The sequence below is a fragment of the Ranitomeya variabilis genome, chromosome 2 (genome assembly GCF_051348905.1).
Source record: "Ranitomeya variabilis isolate aRanVar5 chromosome 2, aRanVar5.hap1, whole genome shotgun sequence".
Lineage (NCBI taxonomy): Eukaryota > Metazoa > Chordata > Amphibia > Anura > Dendrobatidae > Ranitomeya > Ranitomeya variabilis.
In genome coordinates, this window is record NC_135233.1 from 194841053 (window position 1) to 194863652 (window position 22600).

At 45.4% G+C, this 22600-nt stretch overlaps 1 protein-coding gene across 1 annotated transcript in view; it reads right to left on the reverse strand.

Moving 5' to 3' along the window:
- Positions 1–22600, reverse strand: part of BTK (Bruton tyrosine kinase) — a 336320-nt gene that overhangs the window by 216331 nt on the left and 97389 nt on the right. Inside the window, exon 3 of the mRNA XM_077283385.1 lies at positions 22237–22335. Coding sequence (XP_077139500.1) covers positions 22237–22335 — 99 coding nt within the window. The remainder of the gene's footprint in view (positions 1–22236; positions 22336–22600) is intronic.

Consider the following 22600-nt stretch of genomic DNA (forward strand, 5'->3'; position numbering starts at 1 on the left):
AAAAGTATAATAGAAACATATGCACCACTTCTGCATTTATCACCCACTCCTGGTTTTGGCTTACAAATACTGATGTAAAATCCTGACCAAATCCTGATGCAATCCTGAACGTGGACACATACCGTTAGGCCAGAATTTATTTGGTCGTGAATTGCCATGGCAAACATCAGGACCACAAAATCATAATCTGAGAGCACCAATTGGGATTAGGAGGAAGCCCCCACATTCTGTTAACCATTTATAATGATGTAGTCACTATTGAAAGCAGCATCTAAGGGGTTAAACAGATTTGGACGGTGCAAACACTGATAGCGGCTGATGCACCAAGTTGTCAGCTATAGTGTACAGCAGACAACTGCTGGATTGTCACCTGTATGGGGATGCTAGTCTCTTACATCTCAGGTCAGTTAAAAGACGTATTGGCTGTCATTAAGGGGTTAATAAACCAGTAGAAGAAACGCTCCTGCGTCTACCTTTGTGAGCAGCCAAGTGAGACAATCTCCCACAATGTGTATATCAAACCATAATTCCACATAGTTCTTCAATAAAGCCTTAGAGTCCCAAATAAAGCATTCACACATTGTCCAGGGAGTTCCATAAAGTATTTTCCTGCAGTGCACAATGAGTGGCATGCTTGTACCTGTAGTGTCATCCAGTTCCCACAATAACTAGAGAACGCCATACTTTAAGTAATTATTACCTACAGTTTCAATGTCACAGTGTTATTGTTGATAAAGGACTCTCCTGCACGTTGTAAAACAACCAAACATACAATGATGGGCTTTGACTTATAATGTGGTCTGTTGGTTCTGTGACGTTGTTGGAAAAAAATAGCACTGCATACTGTCTACTGATTAACATATTACAAAGACATATATTCTTCCTTTAACAAAATAAAGGTTTTATTCTATGAAATCTATGCTTTAGAACTGGAAACCTTTAAAATTCTACATTATTCTGGTGCAGATTGTACAACTATGTTACCTGTTTGCTTTTTTTAATTACTGTGAAATTAAATAATTAAATCTATTTAAAAAAAGTAGGCAGGATGTCATTGATGGTGATGATGATGGCTGCCCGATTCATTGTAGGTTCTTCTTGCAGAGGTGGTTCAAAAGAAGATAAGAATGTCTCTGAGTCTGAAGGCCCCGTCTCACATAGCGAGATCGCTAGCGAGATCGCTGCTGAGTCACAAGTTTTGTGACGCAACAGCGACCTCCATAGCGATCTCGCTATGTGTGACACGTACCAGCGATCAGGCCCCTGCTGCGAGATCGCTGGTCGTGTCGGAATGGCCTGGACCTTTTTTTGGTCGTTGAGGCCCCGCTGACATCGCTGAATTGGTGTGTGTGACACGGATCCAGCGATGTCTTCACTGGTAACCAGGGTAAACATCGGGTTACTAAGCGCAGGGCCGCGCTTAGTAACCCGATGTTTACCCTGGTTACCAGCGTAAATGTAAAAAAAAAAAAACAGTACATACTCGCCTTTCGGTGTCCAGGTCCCCTGCCGTCTGCTTCCTGCTCTCACTGACTCCCGGCCGTACAGTGAGAAGTGAGAGCACAGCAGTGACGTCACCGCTGCGCTCTGCTCTCACTGTACGGCGGCTCAGTCAGAGAGCAGGAAGCAGACGGCAAGGGACCTGGACACCGAAAGGCGAGTATGTACTGTTTGTTTTTTTTGGTAACCAGGGTAAACATCGGGTTACTAAGCGCGGCCCTGCGCTTAGTAACCCGATGTTTACCCTGGTTACCCGGGTGCTGCAGGGGGACTTCGGCATCGTTGAAGACAGTTTCAACGATGCCGAAGTCGTTCCCCTGATCGTTGGTCGCTGGGGAGAGCGGTCTGTGTGACAGCTCCCCAGCGACCACACAGCGACTTACCAACGATCACGGCCAGGTCGTATCGCTGGTCGTGATCGTTGGTAAATCGCTTAAGGCCCCGTCTCACTAAGCGATTTACCAACGATCACGACCAGCGATACGACCTGGCCGTGATCGTTGGTAAGTCGCTGTGTGGTCGCTGGGGAGCTGTCACACAGACCGCTCTCCCCAGCGACCAACGATCAGGGGAACGACTTCGGCATCGTTGAAACTGTCTTCAACGATGCCGAAGTCCCCCTGCAGCACCCGGGTAACCAGGGTAAACATCGGGTTACTAAGCGCAGGGCCGCGCTTAGTAACCCGATGTTTACCCTGGTTACCAAAAAAAACAAACAGTACATACTCGCCTTTCGGTGTCCAGGTCCCTTGCCGTCTGCTTCCTGCTCTCTGACTGAGCCGCCGTACAGTGAGAGCAGAGCGCAGCGGTGACGTCACTGCTGTGCTCTCACTTCTCACTGTACGGCCGGGAGTCAGTGAGAGCAGGAAGCAGACGGCAGGGGACCTGGACACCGAAAGGCGAGTATGTACTGTTTTTTTTTTTTTACATTTACGCTGGTAACCAGGGTAAACATCGGGTTACTAAGCGCGGCCCTGCGCTTAGTAACCCGATGTTTACCCTGGTTACCAGTGAAGACATCGCTGGATCCGTGTCACACACACCGATTCAGCGATGTCAGCGGGGCCTCAACGACCAAAAAAAGGTCCAGGCCATTCCGACACGACCAGCGATCTCGCAGCAGGGGCCTGATCGCTGGTACGTGTCACACATAGCGAGATCGCTATGGAGGTCGCTGTTGCGTCACAAAACTTGTGACTCAGCAGCGATCTCGCTAGCGATCTCGCTATGTGAGACGGGGCCTTCAGTGAGACGGGGCCTTTAGCCTCAGTGATAGCACCAGCGCTGTGTTCAGGGGATTGAATGGACCTCTCGCGCACCACATTTGTTAGCGGCACTGATGCAGAGTACAGACCTGTGAGAAGGCCACAATCAGGACTCTGGTTAGACTCTCTGGATGACTGACACACAATGTTCTTGAATAGTGGCTCTGTTGTAAGGTGGGGAAAAAATGGCACCCGCACACAGCAGTGCCCCCCATAGTCCTCTGGAGATCCTGGTACCCCAACATGACTCTTCACAGTAGCATGGGGCAGCTTGCTTTATTTACAGGGCTTCCAATATGGAGGAATTATACTTCTAATATAGGAGAACTTCAACAATATCAAATCAACTTTCGGATAGTTCCCTTAGTGAAATGTGGCGTGTCAGGGAAGGCAACACTGCCTGCATTTGCAGCGCCCCCACTGCCGCAGGGCCGAGGGGTACCCGGTACCGGGCCTCTGAGTCTCTGCTCTGGGGTTGTCACGGTGGCTAGGCCCGGTCCGTGACCCTGCCTGATGTTCTTCTTCTTCTCGCCTCCCAGATCTTATGGTAGGACGCACCCGTATGACGGGAAGGCTCGGAGCTCTTCCGGGACCCTAGAGTCGCCCCTCTCCAAAGGTTGCCCCCTATGTCTGCGTAGGTGATGTAGGTGAGACAGCCAGCCTATAGCTCTCTGTCCTGCCGTTGGTTTGAAGTAATGCCTAGAGCTCTGTACTTCCTTGGCGTTCCGGCCACCGGTTATTTACGCCTCAGTAGGATGTTGCCTCGGTCTAACAGCACGACTCCTACTGGTATTTCTCCCTGTTGCGTTGATCTCGTTTCTCACTCAGCACAATAAATCTCGCTTCTTGTCCTTTCTTAGGGCACCGCCGCTATGAAGTGCAGGCGCGGTCCCGTAGCTTTCTCTCTGATTGCCAGGCCTCTGTCAGGATCCCACCCCTGACAGGGACCCTACCGAATCTTTCCCTACAACAGCCTCTGCCACAAGGTGTTGCCTGGTTCCAACCCAGTCAGCGTTCTCCCTAACTTCCTGCCTAACCCCCAGTTTTACCAGACTGTGAGGAGTGGCCTAATGAATAGTACCCTTAGCTCCCCCTGGAGGCCAGACTGTGAAATGTATTGGTGTATGTGATACCTGGTCAGATGAACTCCTTCAGTGCCATCAGACGTACCATAGCCCCCCTTAGCGGCGGAGCCACAGTACTGCAACGACCAGGACTCTGGGGTGCTGCACATTTTGTCACAGTGTCTTGCATCCTGGCCTCAGTTAGTTAATATTCTTCATGCAGAGGCCCAGGATCTTCTTGGTTCCTCCAAGGCTTCTGTGATGGTGTGATATGTTATGTGGGTATCATTTTGTGTATATTTATATTTTACTGATTATCATGGTGTTCTTTTGTAGTATGAGTTATTTGCCAATTGATGAATAGCTGTTATTTGCCATCTGATATCAGCCCCCACATTCCTGTACTGTTATCTCTCTACAGGGTCAGTGAATAAACCTGTTTGCTAATATGGTAATGACATATTGAACTAGATTGTTGAAACAATGACCCCCTGTAGTGCCTTAATCCACCAGGCACCTTTTTCAGGTGTGGGAGGCCTGAAAATCACCCCAACCTGTCTGACTACTGCTGGACATAAGGGGAGGACAGGAGCTGGGGGGAAATCAGATCCTGTGTGGAACCCATGATGTGAAGACAGCATGTCAGAGAGAGAAAGAAGGGAATATGGACTGTTATCCTCTGTGCTGGATTGTTGGACTTTTATCCTGTTACTGAACTGCATTCGTATTCTGGAATATTTTATCCTTTGTGTGGTGGATCGTATATGGACCTTTCGTACTTTTGCCTAAATAAAGGTCTTGGGATTGTTCACTATTCTCTTGCTCTGTTGATTGTGTGATACCGGAGAAGGAACCTGTGACAACTGGTGGCAAGCAGCAGGATCAACAGAGCGTAACCTAATGGAGAACCACCCACAGAGTGAGTACAGAAATTGGACTGTATCCAGTTTACAGAAGAGAACCAGAGACCTGGGCCTGAACTACCAGGGACTGTCTAAAGAGGCCTTAATTGATCTATTGGTGGGTGCTAGCCAGACCACCTACTCCCGTATGTCTGAAGGATGAGCACTGGAGATGAGGACCCCCACCCCAAAAAGCCAGTGGGTGGTGTGTGTTACAGACGCCGCTCTCCTGCGGTGCCGCTCTCACCGTTCTGTTACTGACACCGCTCTCCTGCGCCGCCGCTCCACCGCTGCACTGCCCGGGTCCCGCCGCTCTCATCGCTCGGTCCCAGCGCCTGCTTCCATCTGCCCTGCTCGTGTTCCGGTGAGCGCCGGATCTTCCTTCTCTGCTGCTGCATGTTCCCGGCAATCCATTTCGGGGTCCGCGCGCTCCTGTGCTTCCCTAGCACTTCCGGTATCCAGGTCCTCGGCTGGTACCCTCTCTTTGCGCAGGCGCTCTAGCTTCCCTCAGGGACGCAGGCTCAGCTTCACTGTTACCTCTTCCTGAGGTCATGAGGTCACCACTTCTCTCACCCAATCCCGTTCCTGCCTCTACTATAAGAGGTAGGCTCTCCTGCTCCCTGGTGCCTGATTGTTTTAGCATTTCTGCTATTGCGTTTGGCCCTCTCCATTGTTTTCCCTGCTCAGCGTTCGCACTCCGTTCTTTGTCCGTGCTAACCTTTCCTTCCGTTCCTGCCCTCCTTGCTTTACCCCTCAGTTCCTGGTTACCCGTTCCTGTTATTTACCTATTGTTTTTGTTTTGTTTTTTCCTCAGCGTTCGTTCTGTTCCAGCTACCCTGTCCTCCAGGTTCTCTCGCGGTTTCCTGAATCTTTCTCCAGTATCCTGCCTCCTTTTGCCTTTCTTTCTGGAGCCGTCCCTCCTGGTATCTTCACTGTGGGTAAGTGACCTCTGGGCTTGCTCCTTGCGGTCCCTGTATAGGGGTCGTATCTCACCTTAGGCCGCTCGCCCAGGGGTAGGTCTCCCCACGGTCCAGAGGGTCCACTCTAGTTTCCTCTAGTCCGCTACAGTGTGGTACAAAGAAGAGATGGTGGTTCTGGGCCCAGGCGTCTCTCAGGAGTACAAGGAGGAGGCTGCCCGCCGGGCACAATAGAGACAAGAAGCAATGGAGCTTGAAAGAGGGAGTAACGCAATGTGGAACGTAAACCCAACGATCCGGGAGCTTGTACGGATCACCCGGACAGAGTTTAAGACATTTGATGAGGCTTTTGGAGATGTGGAGGGGTTCTTCAAGGACTTTGAGCAGCAGTGTGCTGTGATGGAGGTGCCCCACTCTGGCTGGATGCGTTTGTTAGTGGGACTCCTGAATGGTAGCCTGGCGGAGGCTTACCGAACCATTGACTCACAGCGGAATCGGGATTATGACATTGTAAAGCAGACTATCCTGAATTACCATGCTATCACCCCAGACTCATATAGGGCCAAGTTCTGAGACCTCCCATGCACTTCGGGGGGATCATTTAGGATGTATGCACATAAGATGTCCCAGGCATGTCGGAGATGGCTGGAAGCAGAAAACGCCTTTACTGTGGAAGATGTTATACAGGCGTTCCTTATAGAACAATTTTTTGCCAAGTGCCCCGCAGAGGTACGGGAATGGGTCCGGGAGCGCCCGCCGTGCACAGTGGCCAGAGCTGCAGCCCTGGCCGATGAAGCCCTTACTATCCGACCGCAATGGAGGAGGCTTCTGGACAATGAACCACGGCCTTCTCCTGCGCCCCGTCCCCCTCCGATTATATCTGCCCCTCCACCCAGCCGCAGGCCGATGACAATCACAGCTCACAATCCTGGGCCCCAACAGTTCTGACCACGACCTGGGGTATCACAGAGAGGAGATGTTACGGGTGTGGGCAACCTGGACATTTGCAGTCTGGCTGTCCCTCAAGGATTCGGAGGGAGCCCCACCTCGTCCAGTGCATCTTGTGCACTCCATCCCGCCTGAGGAAGAGGAACCACCACCCCCACCAGAGTGGACCACCGACCACGGCACCATAGATACCCCTGCTGGAGTGTGCGGACTCCAGCCTTTGTCCATCAGAAATACAGAGCAACGGCATTGCCACCTGCAGGATGTCTTAATTGATGGATACAAAGTGTCGGGATTTAGAGACACGGGGGCATTCCTGACTATTGCTGACCCCCGTGTGGTTCGACCCGAGGCAATTCACCAGGGCCCGGGAATTCCCATTGTCCTGGTGGGGGGTGTCCGCAAAAATATACAGAGAGCTTTGGTACATTTGGATTTTGGTTTTAGAAACAACTGGAGACTAGACGGAGGTGGACATGACTTGGGGATGGGTGGACCGAGAACTCCTGCAGCTTTTGTTTGTATTGCGGTGTAGATTTTAAACAAGAGTGTTGTTGCTTTAAGAGGAAGTTTAGATGTTTGTGCCTGGTGTATTACTGTGAGGAGGGTGGGGCTTATATAGGGGAGGCAACTCTGGCTCTCCCTCTCTCTCTCACAGGATGGACAGGAGGAAACATGTCTGCAGTTTCAGGGAGTATAATACTGGGGTTATCACCTCACATTATAGCTGATAGGAGTACATTCACCTCACACATCATGTATTAGTGTAGTATCTGCTCCTACATCATATATGGGATCAAATTTACCTCAGAAATTCATGTAGCCGCCATATTCCCTCATGTGTACCTCCCTGCAGACATGGCTGATATACTACTCCACATTCATCATGTATTAGTGTAGTATCAGCTCCTACATCATATATGGGATCAAATTTACCTCATAAATTCATGTAGCCGCCATATTCCCTCATGTGTACCTCCCTGCAGACATGGCTGATATACTACTCCACATTCATCATGTATTAGTGTAGTATCAGCTCTTACATCTTATTTGGGAGCAATATTACCTCAGAGATTCAAGTAGCTGCCATGTTCCTTCATGGGTCTGTTACAAGTTGCCTCACACACTGCAGAGACAGCTCCTGTGTGACCTCCTTACAGACATGGCTGTTGTATCACATTTCTGCTGTATTATACAGAGTCTTCATGAGTTTTGGGTATCTGTATGATTGGTCAGAGCATTGACACATACACTGCCTGCTATTGCTAGCGTGGAGCTGGGCAGTTACAGGGACTAGTCACTGGTGAGAGGGAGCAGTAATGGGGGATGGTGTAGATATACACCGTATATATATGAGGGTAAGAGGCTGCACTTCATGTCTGTGCATTGCCTGCTGCTGTGTGCTTATTCCCCCCTTCCCATTTATGGAGTCTGGTGACCTGTATGTGGCCTCATCTCTGTACAGTACAGTCTGATGATGCTAGGTGTACAGATCCAGCATAACAGGTTACTCTCACTATATATATGTGATATATGAGTAAAGGCTCCATCTCTGCTACAGTACATTCTGATGATGCTGGGTGTACAGATCCAGCATATACTAGACCTACATATATATTTTCTTATGATGTATGTGCAGCTGGTGGATAGAGAGCCTGTCTGTAACTGCTGTAGAGGAGCAGGCGGCTTCTTTATTGTTACAGCATATAACACAGCATTGCCCATCATCGAATTTATCTGACCTTATGATGGGACATTTTCCAGTATCAACCTGTAATATACCTTGGTTGTAAGCTTACATGGTGTTTTCATCTTCACTTATCCCACATCTTGTGCAGTTGGGGGGGGGGGTCCTTGAAGTTGGATATAAATTGGTCTGGGGGATCCATTGGGATATGGATTCCTCTTTTTGGAATTTAATTTGGTTCTTGATCTGGTGAATGGTAGAGGGGACTTTCAGCGAGGGTTTGTTGAATCCTCAGGAAGTTCAAGTGAACATTGGAACCCTGTGGTTGTGGTGCTCCCGAGCTAGTGGGGTAACGCTTGGGAGTAATTGTTGGTACATTTTATGTTCACTTTTTGTTTGGTAATCACCAGATCTTATGAGCTTCAAGGACTCCTCCCAGCATGTTAATGTTCTTTATGCTTTGATGTTTTATTGCATGTTCTTTTAATTCTTATATTGTCCCCTTCATATATTTGCAGGAATGGTGTATACCCACCGAGTGCTTAATTTTATATTACCTAAGATGGTGGATAGCACAGACTGAGTGGATTACCTGGAGCTGGGCAGTTGGGGGGTTCTTGAAGTTGGTTACAAATTGGTCTGGGGGATCCATTGGGATATGGATTCCTCCTTTTGGTATTAAGTATGGTTCTGGATCTGGTGCAATGTGGAGGGGAGTTTCGGCAAGGGTTTGTCGGATCCTCAGGAAGTTCAAGTGAACATTGGAACCCTGTGGTTATGGTGTTCCCAAGCCAATGGGGTAACGGCTGGGAGTAATTGGTACATTTTATGTTCACTTTATGTTTGGTAATTGCCAGATCTTATGAGCTTCAAGGACTCCTCCCAGCGAGCGAAGGTTATTTATGCTTTGTTCGGTTATTGTATGTTTGTTTTAATAAAAGTGTGTATTAAACAAAAAAAAAAAAGCACTTATTTGTTTCTTTTTTAGTGGGTCCTTGAAGCTAAATAAAATTTGGTCAGTAGGGGTAACCATCTCAGGTATGGACCCTCTGTTTAAGGGGGGTATTCAACATAGTATGACCCCTTGTGTGGAGGAGTAAACTTCTCTGGTATGGCCCCTGAATGGAGGGGTGTACATCATAGTATGACCCCCTGGTATGGAGGGGTAACCATCTTTGGTATAGCCCCCTGGTGTGGAGGACTGACCATTGCGGTATGGCCTCCTGGTCTCCAGAAGCATTTATATCTTACAAGACCCTGTTAGGGTAAAATCCCTGTGGTCATGGCAATCATATTTTACATGCCTACAAATTAAATTGGGTCCTATGAGCTAGGAACAATAGCTGGAAATAAAAATAGGCATGCATTTCAATACAATCGGTAGCTTCAAGGATGCTCTCTTTTTTCACGTGACTTGAGAATGCTGAGGCACAGATTTTGACTGTTTATATTAACCAACTCCTGTTTCTTTCAAGGTTGTCGTCTGGATAATGCAGTAATACGGGGCATTAAACTGAAGAGCAAGGTACCTAATATGGGTGCCCTGGAGTCAGTGGGAGTGACTAAGGGAAAAGTAATAAAATGCATCCCGATGCCCTTGAGCCAGTGGGAGCGGCTAAGGGTGAAGTAATCAAGCGCATTAACACAAAGGGCAATGTGCCTATTCCCAATGCCTTTGTCCCAGTTGGAGAGGGTTAATGGTATATGTTATCGAGTGCCTGTAAAGCAATTAACAATGGCGTGGCAAGGTTATTAATAATGCCTTTGTAGACTTTTCTGCTATAGGCTTATTTCATTTACTATGTCCAAATATTACAGAAATTATTTAAATTATTTAATGATTGGTTATACTGTCGATATTATATTGTGTATGGCTTTTAATTACTCCTTGTTTATAGCATCTTTCTCTTTATATACACTCATCACTTTTTGGGTAGTAATAGTAAGTGGGTTTAACAATTGGTTACTGAATCCCAGCTACTGTATGTAATGGTGGTTTCTAGAACTAAAATCTGTGAATTGGTGAGTTATTAGAGCTGGCTACAATACATGCGGTATAATAGTTTTTGGGGCATGACAGATGTCATTATACAGGTGGTCAGACTGTGGCTACCCCTTTATTATGGTTTAGTTTCCGCATTCCCCATTATAGGATCCTCATTGCAGGATGTTTAGCGGCTGTTATTTTGTTGTAGTTACCGTATTATCGATCATAATTTAGTAGTGTTGGATTGTTAAAATTAGTCTTTTGTAGCCCTGGAATTTTGTTACTCATATGCACAGTCTTTCCATAGCAAGCAGAACTGGTTGATGACATTATTAGGCATAGGTGATGGGGGTCGAGTCCATTCAAGGTGTCAAATGGCCTCGCTGGTGGCGGTTTAGGAGTCAGGTGGAAATTGCAGACAAGTTAAGGTGGACTCATTTTAACTAATAGAGGATGTAAAACCTCATGGTGGTGAGCAGGCTCGGCTTTGGTGGCCAGCCTCAAGGACGTTGTAATGGTAACATCAATCTGGGGCTGGCACAGTGGTTAAGCACAGGAGTGAGGATAATAGGGTCATTGGTGCCCTGAAAGTTTACTGGCTCTGCTTGAATGGCAAGCCAGTGCGTGCCGCCCCTTTATGGCTGTCTGTCCTGGTGCTGTATGTCAAACAGCTGGGGATATCGCAGTACTTGTGAATCCCAATGTACTAGCACTCTACCTGACTCCTACTGTGATTATTTAATCCTGTGATTTGAATAAAAGCTGTGGCCATTTTGACAACCAAAATAATGTGTTTTGTGTATTTATTTTAGTACCTAGGTTTACAGTAGTTATGGTGGTTTTAAGATGGAGTGGGGTCCATCCCATATCCAAAAGTGAGGATAAAAACTGTGTTGGATTGGAGTTATGGGAGGACTTCCTGCAGATATCCTCCTTGTAAATGACATTGGGGAGTTACAAAGTCATTTTGTGGGAGCAGAAGGTTTGTGGGCCTCTCCTTCTTCTGAAAGCACAATTGGAGGGAGATATCGCAGATACCGTAATGCCCATCATTCCCTACGTTCTAGAGTTCAGAGACTGTCTCACCCAGCTAGCTACCTTGGCTAATGAACATCAGCGAATGGCCCAGTCCAGTCAAAAAGCCTGGTATGACCATAAAGCCAGGACCCGGGAATTTATGGACAAGTGCTCATGATTATTGCAACCCCTGCCACTGTACAAGGAACTATAAACAGTGGAGCAAAGTGGACTAAAGTGAGCAGGCCAGAGGTCTGTGTAGACCTAATGGCGTGCTCACTTATTATGAGGGGGAGAGGTTGTGATGGTGTGATATGTTATGTGGGTATCATTTTGTATATATTTATATTTTACTGGTTATCATGGTGTTCTCTTGTAGTATGAGTTATTTGCCAATTGATGAATGGCTGTTATTTGCCATCTGATATCAGCCCCCTCATTCCTGTACTGTTATCTCTCCACAGAGTCAGTGAATAAACCTGTTTGCTAATATGCTAATGACATATTGAACTAGCTTGTTGAAACAATGACCCCCTGTAGTGCATTAATCCACCAGGCACCTTTGTCAGGTGTGGGAGGCCTGAAAACCACCCCAACCTGTCTGACTACTCCTGGACATAAGGAGAGGACAGGAGCTGGGGGGAAATCAGATCCTGTGTGGAACCCATGATGTGAAGACAGCACGTCAGAGAGAGAGAAAGAAGGGAATATGGACTGTTATCCTCTGTGCTGGATTGTTGGACTTTTATCCTGTTACTGAACTGCATTCGTATTCTGGAATATTTTATCCTTTGTGTGGTAGATTGTATATGGACCTTTCGTACTTTTACCTAAATAAAGGTCTTGGGATTGTTCACTATTCTCTTGCTCTGTTGATTGTGTGATACCGGAGAAGGAACCTGTGACACTTCCATGATACCTGCCTGTGCACCTCACCTAGTCTGAGGACGGCCTAAATTTAGTCACTGGCTCCTACCAAAAAGTGACCTTGCTTTACTTGTTTCTCTCTGTCAAACCAATCAGCACACCAGTTTACATGTGTAAAACAGGTTTATAAATTCGCATAGTGATAGGGGGGAAACGTAACCAAAAGTAAACATTCACCAACATGGAGACATTAAAGTATAGTGGGTCCATACACAGGACACAATATCTACTTTACAATATTGGGCATTTCACAGGGAGCATTGGTCTGACCCCATATATACATGAGTCATGTGCAGAAACATATTTAAAAAATACAAGAGAATACGGTCAACAATCATCTGAGTCCCTTAAACTGTGATAGATTATTAAAGGGTCCCTGTAAGCACAAAATGACTGACAAAGTACAGGCGGTCGGTGTATCACGGTGGGGTCAAACATTTAGATACCCCTTCCCACATTTTTGTTTTCCTTCTACCTCCACCTCTCCCCTTCTGTGATTGACACCTCTGGCTTTATAAAACCAGAGAATTCTGGAGATAGAAGGACACCAAGCAGGTGGGAAGGTGCACTTAAATGTTTGGTAGCCATGGAGCACAGAGTTCAAGCCTGTACTTGGCTTGAACACTTGTTTTGTGCTGATAGAGTCCATTTAACCCTTTTCTGACATGTGGCATAATAGTACACCCACGCTGGACTCCACCTGTTTAGTGCGGGCTCTGGCTCTCAGCCCGCATCTTTCCAGGCACATGACAGCTGATTTATACAGCTGACATGTGCCCGCAACAGCCACGGGCAGAATCGCGATCCACCCGAGGCTGTTAACCAGTTAAATCAATCTGACAGCAGCATTTAACTTGCGCTTACCAGAAGCGCGTAGCTAATCCCGCCCATCGGTGACCCCGTCACACGATCGCGGGTAACTGATGGGTCGGCATGACAACCAGAGATCTGCAGCAGATCTCTGTGGTTGTCATTGCCAGATTGCTATTAGCGCCGCCCGGTGGTCGGCATTCATAGCAAGTGAGCATTTCTGCTACACACAGGAGATCATCGCCTGTGTGTAACAGAGATGATCAGAAGATCGCAGCTTCTAGTCTCCCATGGAGACTAGTGAAGCATGCAAAAACTTTGAAAAAAGTTTTTAAAAATATTAAAAAAAAATATATATATATATATATAAAAGTTAAAATCACCCCCCTTTCGCCCCATTCAAAATAAAACAGTAAAAAAAAATCTAATCTATACATATTTGGTATCAGAATTGCCTGATCTATCAATATAAAAAAACATTAACACAATCGCTATATGGCATAGCGAGAAAAAAAATTAAAACTTCAGAATTACGTTTTTTTGTTGCCGCTACATTGCAATAAAATGCAATAACAGGCGATCAAAAGATCATATACACACCAAAATGGTATCAATAAAATTGTCAACTCGGCGAGCAAAAAATAAGCCCTCCCCAGCCCCAGATCACAAAAAATGGAGATGCTACAGGTCTCGGAAAATGGCGCCTTTTTTTTAAAAAACAAATTTTGGAGTTTTCTTTCACCGGTTAAATAAAAAAGAACCTAGACATGTTTGGTATCTACTGTATGTACTCCTAATGACCTGGAAAATCATACTGGCTGGTCAGTTTTCGCATTTAGTGAACATGGTAAAAATGACAAAAACAAAAAGCAACTGTAGAATTAAAAAATTATGGCTCTGTGAAGAAGCAAAAAACATAAATTAATAAACTGAAATAACCCTGGTCGTTAAGGGGTTAAAGGAAAGACCATGAAGGTAAGGGTATGTGCATGGGACACCTTTATCAGGTGGATTCCACCTGGAAAAGCGCTAAAACAAACACCAAAAAGAATGAACATATGCATTAAAATGTAAAAACAACTTGCTTAGGAATGTTTTGTCTTCTGGAGCCTCTTTTAACCACTTCAGGCTTCGAAAGCCATTAAGCGGCTGAAAGAAGTGACCTGATCATTCTTCAGGCGGCTTCCATTTGGAAGCTACTTGCTGTGTGTAGTGACCCAGTCGAGAGTGAGTCCTTCACTTTAAGTAATCCTTCATTGTGAGTAGCTTCTATACACTACAGCTCACCCTCTAACTGCCCCTCTACATTATCCCCTGCATTTGTGAGTTGTAATTCTCTATTTCTAGTCCTCTCACCTCCATTTTAGATGCAATGCATTTCTCATTTGCTGTGTTCTGGCATCATCCAATGGTGAAAGTGCACAATGACTCATAATTATTGTTTTGTAAGGATCTATGATGTGAATCCGATGTCTTTTTGGCCAGCTCCTAGTCACATGGTCAATAGGAGGAGCTGTTTTCCAGGCAAATCTAGAATGTTCTTTAGTCTGAGGGATGCCCTCAGGGAGAGCAGAACACACGTGGAGGCTGTTTTCACTACAAGATCTCCTGTAGGCCTAAGAGCCTGAGTTCCCTCTAAACCCTCTACAGACATCATTCTAAAGTCTTTTTGACTGGAATCACCTCAGATTTTACATTCACCTATAAGTGACATCATTCTAAAGTCTTTCTGACTGGAATCATCCTCAAATTTTACATTCACCTATAAGTGACATCATTCTAAAGTCTTTCTGACTGGAATCACCTCAGATTTTACATTCACCTATAAGTGACATCATTCTAAGGTCTTTCTGACTAGAATCACCTCAGTTTTTACATTCACCTATAAGCATAGCTCCCAACCGACCCTCATTGTGCAGGACTGTCCCGGTTTTGAGCCTTTGCCCTGCTGTCCAGCACGGGATGCTCTGCTTCCCGCAGACAGCAGGACTGACACGCCCCCTTGTGTTAAGCCATGCCCCGGGCCCTTACCCTTCCATATGGCTGCCTGCTTTCTGCGCACAGGACGTGTGATGAGGTCACAGGAGGGGAGAAGTCAGGGGTCACATGATTGGGACCGCCGTGGATTGCAGGACTCGGCTGCTGTGTTGTTTGCCAACTTGCCACATGGTGCTGCAGGATGAGGTAAGTAATGCCTTGTGTGGGGTCAGGAGGTGTACAGTGTGGATGTAGCAGAGCCATGTGTGTACGAGGTGTATGGAGCGGAGCCATGTGTGTATGAGGTGTATGGAACGGAGCCGTGTGTGTGCGAGGTGTATGGAGCGGAGCCGTGTGTGTATGAGGTGTACGGAGCAGAGCCGTGTGTGTATGAGGTGTATGGAGCAGAGCCGTGTGTGTATGAGGTGTACGGAGTGGAGCCGTGTGTGTATGAGGTGTACAGAGCAGAGCCATGTGTGTATGAGGTGTACGGAGCAGAGCCGTGTGTGTATGAGGTGTATGGAGCGGAGCCGTGTGTGTATGAGGTGTATGGAGCGGAGCTAAATGTGTACGAGGTGTATGGAGCAGAGCTGTGTGTGTATGAGGTGTATGGAGTGGAGCCGTATGTGTATGAGGTGTATGGAGCGGAGCTAAATGTGTACGAGGTGTATGGAGCGGAGCTAAATGTGTACGAGGTGTATGGAGCAGAGCCGTGTGTGTATGAGGTGTATGGAGCGGAGCTGTGTGTGTATGAGGTGTACGGAGCGGAGCTAAATGTGTACGAGATGTACGGAGCGGAGCCACATGTGTACAAGGTGTATGGAGCGGAGTGCGTGTGTACGGAGCGGAGCCGTGTGTGCAAAGTGTACGGAGCACAGTCGCGTGTGTAGGAGTAGCTATGTGTGGCCATTATATGGTACGAAGTATCATGTGTGGCCAATATACAGTATGGAGCATCATGTGCGGTCATTATACAGTATGGAGCATCATGTGTGGTCATTATGCAGAATGGAGCATCATGTGGGGCCATTATACAGTATGGAGCATCATGTGCGGTCATTATACAGTATTGAGCATCATGTGGGGTCATTATACAGTATGGAGCATCATGTGCAGCCAGTATACAGTATGGAGCATCATGTGCAGTCATTATACAGTATGGAGCATCATGTGTGGTCATTATACAGTATGGAGCATCATATGCAGTCATTATACAGTATGGAGCATCATGTGCGGTCATTATACAGTATGGAGCATCATGTGCAGCCAGTATACAGTATGGAGCATCATGTGCAGTCATTATACAGTATGGAGCATCATGTGCAGTCATTATACAGTATGGAGCATCATGTGCAGTCTGCAGTCATTATACAGTATGGAGCATCATGTGCAGCCAGTATACAGTATGGAGCATCATGCGCAGTCATTATACAGTATGGAGCATCATGTGCGGTCATTATACAGTATGGAGCATCATGTGTGGTCATTATACAGTATGGAGAATCATGTGGGGTCATTATACAGTATGGAGCATCATGTGGGGCCATTATACAGTATGGAGCATGATGTGCAGCCAATATACAGTATGGAGCATCATGTGTGGTCATTATACAGTATGGAGCATCATGTGCAGTCATTATACAGTATGGAGCATCATGTGCGGTCATTATACACATGTGTGGTCATCATACAGTATGGAGCATCATGTGTGGCCATTATACAGTATGGAGCACTGTGTGGCCATATTTTTATGTTTATAATTATTGTATATGAAACAGTGTGATCAGCAGTGCTAAATGGGTGTGGTTGGGACGTGGATATGGGTGTGACTAATTATGAATGGGTGTGGTTAGAGGCGTGGCCTAAAATTTGTCCCTCTTTCCCATCTTCAAAAGTTGGGAGGTATCCCTATAAGTGACTTCATTCTAAAGTCTTTCTGACTGGAATCACCTCAGTTTTTACATTTACCTATAAGTGACATCATTCTAAAGTCTTTCTGACTGGAATCACCTCAGTTTTTACATTCACCTATAAGTGACATCATTCTAAGGTCTTTCTGACTGGAATCACCTCAGATTTTACATTCACCTATAAGTGACATCATTCTAAGGTCTTTCTGACTGGAATTACCTGTTTTTTCATTCACCTATAAGTACTTGTGCATGTGCCGTGACACACTGTGGAGTTAACCCCGAGTACAGGTCTGTAACCTCTAATTGCTGCGTCTACCTCCTTCTGTAAAGGTACCTTCACACGAAGCGACGCTGCAGCGATAGCGACAACGATGCCGATCGCTGCAGCGTCACTGTTTGATCGCTGGGGAGCTGTCACACAGACCGCTCTCCAGCGACCAACGATGCCGAGGTCCCCGGGTAACCAGGGTAAACATCGGGTTGCTAAGCGCAGGGCCGCGCTTAGTAACCCGATGTTTACCCTGGTTACCAGCGTAAAAGTAAAAAAAACAAACAGTACATACTCACCTGCGCGTCCCCCAGCATCTGCTTCCTGACACTGACTGAGCTCCGGCCCTAACAGCAGAGCGGTGACGTCACCGCTGTGCTTTCACTTTCACTTTAGGGCCGGCGCTCAGTAAGTGTCAGGAAGCAGACGCTGGGGGACGCGCAGGAGAGTATGTACTGTTTGTTTTTTTTACTTTTACGCTGGTAACCAGGGTAAACATCGGGTTACTAAGCGCGGCCCTGCGCTTGGTAACCCGATGTTTACCCTGGTTACCAGTGTAAAACATCGCTGGTATCGTTGCTTTTGCTTTCAGACACAACGATACACGGCGATCGGACGACCAAATAAAGTTCTGGACTTTATTCAGCGACCAGCGACATCACAGCAGGATCCTGATCGTTGCTGCGTGTCAAACTAAACAATATCGCTAGCGAGGACGCTGCAACGTCACGGATCGCTAGCGATATCGTTACAAAGTCGTTTCGTGTGAAGGTACCTTAAGCTATCAAAAGACACTGTTGAGTGCTCTTAAAGCTCCAGACCCCAATCACATCTCAGCATCTAAGTGTGAACTGTAATTGCCGTGGACTACCCATGAGAGACTGTTCCTTATTTGTTCCAAGTTATAATTCCCATTCCTGCTGAAGTAAAAGCAACTGTTATCCCCAAGACCAGTGTGTGTCATAATTTCTTCTGCTGTGGACACCGTGTGGGGGGTGGATAGCAGAGAATGTTCGGCCTGGTCATTACATATGTATCATGTAAAAGAAGCCAGAGAAGATGCTTCAGGAAAGATACCTTTGGCATTTTTGTGAAGCATCCTCAGCTTGAAAAACTTGGCAGCTTCACCGACTAATTGAAGACATTGTGAGCGCGTATCCTAATATTTGTTTTAATATGTATCCTAGCAAATTGCCAAGTAATGGTTCCAAATGTGTTTAGGATAATTAGGGTTTCTCAGCAGCTCATCTCTATTTGCCATGTTGGATACTGGCCATAACCCCAATGCACAAATCTTTACATTATACTATTTTGGTTTATTTTCTGTGCTCCATTGCAAATACTTATCAATATATGACTGTGTGAAAGAGACCTTAACAAAAGTATATTTATGGGACAGAGGTTGGCATGCCATACCCTAAGCACCTAGTCCCCAGTGTAAGTCACAATAACAGTTTGCAGTAAGGTCCCACATATCCATCTCCATGTGCTGTTGATAACGCTTGTGGGCTGAGATACCTTTGTAGCATCCATTACTGCAGCCCTGTGAAGCTCACACTTTTGATTCTAACTTCTGAACACCAAGAAAGCTGATGACTTTGAAGTCCTTAGGACTGCAAAGGGCCTATATACTCTTTTGCACAGGGGCGTCTTCTATCTGTGTCCACCAGTAATACAATACATTATATTCACATCTTATGCACGTGGATTTGATAGTAGATAACCAAAATGCAGCTTTGAAAACACATTAGCGTAGGAAGAACAGCTTTAACAGGAATTTATCAGGCACTGTCATTGTGAAAAACTCCTAGTCACCGATTCTTCAAAGAATTTTTGCCAGAATTCATAAATGAGCAAATTTCCATTACTATGATGATATCTTGATGAGGATTAGTCGTCAGTCAGAAGGGACAATTTTCCTGGTTGCCTCTGCTGACTTGATGGTGTCCGTTGATATGGTAGAAGAAATGAGTGTCCTCATGATTGAAAGTGAGACCTGCCATGAGACAGAACCTGGTGGTTGATTGCGTCCATTGGGCTGTAGGAGAAAGGTCCAAGGAATGGCTGCAGCCTGAGGTGAAGTGGAACCATGTAAGAATGCGTAAGACTCATGCTGGGTTCACACAAGTGTATTTTTAACACGGACTGACCACTGGTCTCTTGATCTGAACTTACAGTCTCAAAGACACATACTGTATAAGGTTGTAACACATGCCGCCAGACCTGACATTGAGGTCTGTATATTTTTTTGTGAACCCAACCTAAGCCTTCAGTCACACATCCATGTCTAATATTTTGCATCCATGAGAAATAGATTGTTTTTATCTCACGTCAGAGTGCTGTCCAAGAAAGAGATGTACATAACTTGCAAGTGTACAACGGATGTGTGAATGTAGCCCAACATCTCATTCATGTTTCATGTGTGATAGAAAAACGTGCCCGTTATAGTCTATGGCATTGTTCACATGTTCCTGAGTTTTGCAAACCCTGTGTCTTTTCAAAAGTCAGAGAGATATGTCCAGTTTATTATCAACATCATGGATTACCACGCTCACATGGTCAGTATTTTATATCAGTATTTATAGGCCAAAATCAGAAAGGGAACTATCAGACAAAATGTATAATAGAAACATGTGCACAGTGGAGTAACTAGAGTCCGATAGGTCCCGATGCAAGTTTTGGACCTGACTCTGCTCACCTCATGTTAATCAGATGTAAAGGCCCTTGTAGCATTCTAAATCCTGTAAGAACATGCAAACTGCACCTCCTACTTCATTATGTAGTAATGTCCCCCATCTTGGACTCCTTCGTGTTATATATAACTGCTCCAAAAAATAAAGGGAACATTTAAACAGTACAATGTGACTCCAAGACAATTACACTTCTGTGAAATCAACCTGTCCAGTTATGAAACAACACCGATTGTGAATCCATTTCTCCTGCTGTTGTGCAGATGGAACAGACAACAAGTAGAAGTAATAGGCAATTAGCAGGACAACCCCTATAAAGGAGCTGTTCTGCAGGGGTTGACCACAGACCATTTTTCTGTTCTCATTCTTTTGGCTGTTGTTTAGGTCACTTTTGCCTTTTGTTATTGGTCTCACCCCTAGAAGAACTGTACAGTGGCATGAGGCGGTGTCTACAACACAGAGAAATTGCTCAGGTAGTACAGCTCATCCTCCAGGATGGCATATCAATGTGATCTGAGACAGACACAGCTACCCTTCTTGCCACAGATCACATCAATGTGATCTGTGGCAAGAAGGGTAGCTGTGTCTGTCAGCACAGTGTCCAGAACATGGAGCAGATACCAGGAGACAGGTCAGTACACCAGGAGACGTAGAGGGACCATAGGAAGGCAAAAATCCAGCAGCAAGTCTGCTACCTCCTCCTTTGTGCAAGGAGGAACAGAAGGAGCAGTGCCAGAGCCCTGCAAAATCACCTAAAGTAAGCCACTAACATCCATGCATAACCACAAAAAAATGTATTCAAAGAAATATGTATGCAAAATAATCCATTATTAATGTATATAAAACATGATTACACAAAAGTTCATATATTAAAACATGATAACACAAAAAGGGGGGAAAGATAAAAAACGAAGGATATGGGGCAGGATATGTCAACTGAATTGGCAAATGGTAGATCAAGCAATAAATGAAATGTCCATAATATGAAACAAAATTAATAGAGACTGCTGAACATAATTATCCACTAATGGTAAAATCATGAATAATAAGAAAGTTCACAGTGCAAAAAAATAATTGATGTAAATAAATACCAATGTGGCTGAAATAATGTAAAGAATATATGATAAATATATGACAATGTAAATAAATATAAGGCAGATATACAACTTAAATATTTAATGGTCAAAAAAGTAAATCTGTAATAGAAATTTACACTGATCACCAAAAAGGTGGATAGTGCAATAATAACATGACAACCTCAGTAGCCAGCAGTACAACATGATAGTCTACAGAAAGGAATTCGGTGAAGAAAGTACATTATAATAACTCAGTACCAACCAAGATAACACACCACTGCCCCCTCACACCACTCCAACGTGCGTTCCGCTTTTTGCACTGTGCACTTTCTTATTATTCATGTATTTTACCATTAGTGGATAAATATGGGATATTAATTTTGATTTACATTGATCATTTTTATGTTTTATAGTTTTCAGTGCATTCCATTATGTAATGAAAAAAGATTTGCCAATAGAATATTTCATTCAGTGATGTGGTATTTTAGTGTTTCCTTTATCTTTTTTTGAGCAGTGTATATGTCCTCCATCCTGGTATATGTGTCTGTCATCATGGCCTCAACCTGGAATATATGTCCTCCGTCCTAGTATACAGTATATGTTCCATTTCCTTACCCCATGCTGGTATATACTGTGTATCCCCCATCCTGGCATATATGTCACTTATCCTGGGCCCCTTCCTGGTACATACTGTATATCTCCCATCCTGGTATATTTGTCCTTATATCCTGGTATATATATATTCCCTATCCTGGGCCTGCATGTGAACCAGTTCTGCATTTTTCACTCACTCCTGGGTTTAGCTTTCAAATATTGGTATGAACACTCACATGGATGCTATCACTGTGGTGTCCGTGACACATGGTCCAAAAGCTGATGAAAACTGGTTCCATATCACTGATGAAACTCGACCATTTTTTGGCATGTGTGAAAAAATCACTGATGTCTGAATGGAGGCCTTAGGCTACGTTCACACTTGTGTATTGGGGCTTTGCGGATGGCTGCGTACTTCCTCCCTGAAGCTCTGCCTACATATCCACATACATCTGCATACATCCACATGTCCTGCGTACCCAATGTTAAAGATAGGTATGCAGGACGTATGCAGAAGTAGGGGGACCTAAACGGAAGAAGTGTAGAAGTGGGCGGAACTTCAGGTAGGAAGTACGCAGCCATGCACAAAGCCCTGGTACGCAAGTGTGAACGTAGCCTTAGAGCCAGCAGAAGAGGCTGGTGAGTGATTATGAGAGAGATTAAAAAACAAATAATTTTTAAACAGCTGCCTTACCGGAATTTGTCTTTCTAGAGGAGGGTTTTCTTCAGGCTCTACACACTCCACACAAAAGACCTTTTCTAGATCTACTGATCCCTTCTTCGTTCCTCGGCGCTGTAAATAAAACATCCAACAAAATTTGGTTGACATTTTGAGAGATTCAGAACAAATTATTTGTTTTCACAGAGTAAGGGCTGATGCAGACATCCGTGGATCTTGGTCCGATCATGACACGCAATGCACGGACTGGCCGCAAGTCTTCCAACTGGAGTTTGACAGCTTCATATATTTCTATGAGGTTGTCACTCTCGGGTCAAAAAAGCCATGGCCAGTCTGTGCATTGCAGTCCATGAAATAACCAGGATCCAAGGGTGCATGA